The sequence below is a fragment of the Eimeria mitis genome, genomic scaffold (genome assembly GCF_000499745.2).
Source record: "Eimeria mitis Houghton genomic scaffold, Emh_scaff679, whole genome shotgun sequence".
Classification (NCBI taxonomy): Eukaryota; Apicomplexa; class Conoidasida; order Eucoccidiorida; family Eimeriidae; genus Eimeria; species Eimeria mitis.
The window spans coordinates 1,553-5,052 of NW_013574902.1; the positions used below are offsets into that span (position 1 = coordinate 1,553).

The 3,500-nt window shown below is 52.8% G+C and overlaps 3 protein-coding genes across 3 annotated transcripts in view; all 3 read left to right on the forward strand.

Annotated features, from left to right (window-relative positions):
• Positions 1-132: 132 nt before the first annotated feature.
• Positions 133-648, forward strand: EMH_0019500 (uncharacterized protein; the record flags this gene model as incomplete). The annotated part of the gene is made up of 1 exon (XM_013501372.1): positions 133-648. One exon carries the CDS (start codon positions 133-135, stop codon positions 646-648), a length of 516 nt encoding a protein of 171 aa, XP_013356826.1.
• A 263-nt stretch (positions 649-911) lies between these two features.
• EMH_0019510 (uncharacterized protein) lies at positions 912-2,216 on the forward strand (the record flags this gene model as incomplete). The annotated part of the gene is made up of 1 exon (XM_013501373.1): positions 912-2,216. One exon carries the CDS (start codon positions 912-914, stop codon positions 2,214-2,216), a length of 1,305 nt encoding a protein of 434 aa, XP_013356827.1.
• Positions 2,217-2,703: 487 nt separating this feature from the next.
• EMH_0019520 (uncharacterized protein) overlaps positions 2,704-3,500 on the forward strand; it is a gene marked incomplete at both ends in the record, with an annotated part of 3,988 nt that continues 3,191 nt past the window's right edge. Inside the window, one exon of the mRNA XM_013501374.1 lies at positions 2,704-3,303. Within this exon, the coding sequence (XP_013356828.1) occupies positions 2,704-3,303 (600 nt within the window). The remainder of the gene's footprint in view (positions 3,304-3,500) is intronic.

Genomic DNA, 3,500 nt, shown 5'->3' on the forward strand with positions numbered 1-3,500 from the left:
TGGAAGGGCTCGACCCCGGCGAGGAACCAGGACCAGGACGCTGAGTGGAAATTGGAGTTAATGAATTTGCTTCCTCAAATGACGGACGAAAGCCGGGCCAACACTGAAGAGATAGTGAAGTTGCATCGTTAAATGACGGACGAAAGCCGAGTCAACCCCGAAAGCCGAGCCAACACCCAGAAAGAAAGCTCTATTCGAAAGGGAATCGCCGCGACCGACGACGGAACCAACATGCGTTTTTTCCTTTGCCTGATAAAACAGGAATTCCGAGAATTGGAGGTACCAGAAGAACAGTGGGGACTCCAATTAAGGAAATACTTGACGGGTAAGGCAATGGCACATTGGGAACTCCTACAACGTTCGGGAACGGAACTCTCAGATTGGAAACTCGTACGAGAGAGACTGTGTGAGAGGTTCTGCACCTTGTCGCGCGAAATGATGCTGGAACAAATGAGGAACAATCCATGGCGGGGAGACTATAACGAGTACATCTCTCGATTTGCTGAAATAGTAGCTCAAGGAGAGACCCTAGCGGCTGAGGAACTGGTGTTGTGCTTCTCTGCGAACATACCAGTGGAAATAGGTGACAGACTGACTCAAGATGGAAACAAGGACTCCGAAAGCTGGCAAGAGGCTTCCGCAGCTTGAGGCCTGACGCGCGAAGAGGCAGCGTTACGAACAGGAGATCGCTAACACGAAGCGACGATCCGGGTCCGGCGGGAATACTAACGCATTAAGCCGGATCTCCTTGACCGGAAGAGGAAATACTGCAGACAAAACGGTGCGATTCGCTGTTATGAATGCACAGGAAAGGGGCATTTGGGAAGGGACTGCCCATTGCGTAACGGAGTAACGAGACGAAGAGGAGAAACCTGCTCGAAGTGTGGAGGAAAGGACCATTACGCTAGAGAATGCGCAACAACCCAACGAACACCGCCTGGATGGCAGGAGGGACGGAGTTCGACGCCAGCTCTTACGGACGTCAACGCGGGGGTAAACCGGTTAAACGACCAGGCCTAGTCGTTAAGGGAGACGAACGCGCTAGGCCAGAGCAACCCTCAGGTGGCAATAGAGGCCAGGTCGCAACCGAGCCCAACCCCATCACAGTCTCCCAGAACCGGGGGCTTCAGGGGACAAGGAGGGATGCCATGTCTAGGAGAAAAGGGGAACGTAAAGGGAACGGACAGGGAAGGGGCGATTCTCACCCACTGAGGCGGGTGCGGCTACTAAGCAAAGGCACGGTACGCGATAACGGGGGTGAGACGGACGGAGGAGAGCCCTCACAGAGGCACGTGCTGCTACTAAGTAGTGGCGCGGTACGCGACAACGGGTGCGAGGTAAGCGGAAGGGAAGGAAGCGTGGTACGCGATAACGGGTGCGAGGCGAACGGAACGGAAGGAAGTGCGGAACGAGACGACGGGAACGAGGGGAACGAAAGGGAACGAACGAGTTCCGACGGGACCGGGAACGGCATGAACGAGCGCGTGGGAGGACATGAGAATACGAAGGGTGAGGGACCGATCCATGGAGGTGCGTCGACGGACGGAGGAGAGCAAAAGCGAGAGGAATGGGGTACACCGGCCGATGGAGAGGTCTACGAGGGGACAACGATGATACCTGGGTGGTTATTGTGGCAAGAAGGAGATGCTGCAGAACACGCACCAGAATACCAGGGATCCCTTTGTAGTGTGGGCAGGACGGCAGTATTGCAACTCGGAATAGTGGGCAATAGGTGTGAAGGACTGCTAGATACGGGGGCGTCCACGAGCTTTATTCGTCCGACTATTGTGGAACGACTGGGTTTGAAGGTACGCATCCTGCCGGAGGCCCACTCCTTCACAATAGCCAACGGTGACGCTATACTCATCGATAAGGAGGTACCAAGATTGTCGATGCTTTGCGGAGGAGAGTGTTTTACTGGAGATTCCCTGGTAGGGTCAATACAGTATTCTGTCATTCTCGGGATCGATTGGCTAGTTAACCACAAGGTGGCGTGGTATTTCCAATCGGGCAAGCTCAGGACATATGCAAAAGGGCGGTGGTGCGATCTGCCAGTCTTGCGTAAAGAGGGCGAGCCGACACGAGGCACACTGGCCGACTCGGAACCAATCAAAACGGCGGCGGACCACGCCTACGACGAACTGGCTAAGCAAGTTGCAAGAATGACAACGGAAGAGGCGGCAGCATTTCTTCGCCCCCCCCTCAAAACGATATAAATCTAGGCATCGAGCAGGATATCGGGTGAAGATAAAGGATATCCTACGGGAGGCGCGGAAAGACACAGCAATCTTAAAGAGGGCCATAGAGGGACTACACTGTGTAGTCGTTCTACCGGCAGCTGAACCTGATCGCGTTGTTCACGTACCAATAGAGCGTCAGGGTCCACTACTGTTTGCAATCGTAGAACATGTGAAGGTAACACACGATGAACCAGGCACACCATCCACCAAGCCTGTAGATACGGCATCCGTGGATATAGACGACTCACCATGGCCTAAAGCTAAACTGCAATATACGGAATTTGATGCGTGGTCTAATGGTCCTGAGGCTCTTCGTTTACCTACAGAGATACTTACTGTTCTGCGACAACATCGACTCCTGTTCCCAGAAAGCCTGCCTGACGGATTGCCACCCAAAAGACCTTATGATCATCGAATTCTCCTTTTACCCGGCAAACTACCGACGCGCGCGCCGAGATACAAGATGCCGCCTGATCAGCTGGCTTATCATACCAAGGAGATAGCACGTTTCACTGCCAAGGGGTGGATTGGACCTACGTACTCTCCGATTTGCGCTCCCACTATAATGGTAGATAAACGAGACGATGGAACCGGCGAACTGAAGATGCGAATGGTCGTTAATTATCAAGCACTAAACGCACTAACAATAGCTCCTCAGTTCCCTATGCCAAGTGCGCAGACAGTTTTGGAGATGATTGGCGGCGCTGCATACTTCTCGACTCTGGACCTAGAAGCGGGACTCCATCAAATTCGTATGGCGCGGGAGGATAGGTGGAAAACGGCCTTTCGTTCAGTACAAGAACTCTTCGAATATAAGGCAATGCCCTTCTGTCTCAAGGGAGCACCTGCCACATTCCAGGCAAATATTAATGCATACCTACAGCCATTACTAGGTCACGGGGTCATTGCTTATCTAGATGATGTACTTATATACAGCTCGACATTGGAAACTCACGTCCTACTCTTACAGCAAGTCCTCGGCATCTTCCTAAAACACCAGTTCTACCCTAGGCTGACGAAATGCAAGTTCGGACAACGAGAGCTTGCTTACTTGGGATATAGAGTAGGAGCCGATGGGATTAAGCCGCAGCCGACAAGGTGGAAGCGATCCATTTATGGCCTGAAGTTCTAATGAACGAAACACAGGTTCGAAAGTTCCTAGGTACCGTGCTTGGGACCCAAGTATGCCGATATCGCACGCCCGTTAGTGGAGTTGACTCACAAGAACTCGCCCTTCGTCTGGAGAGAGGAGCACACCGC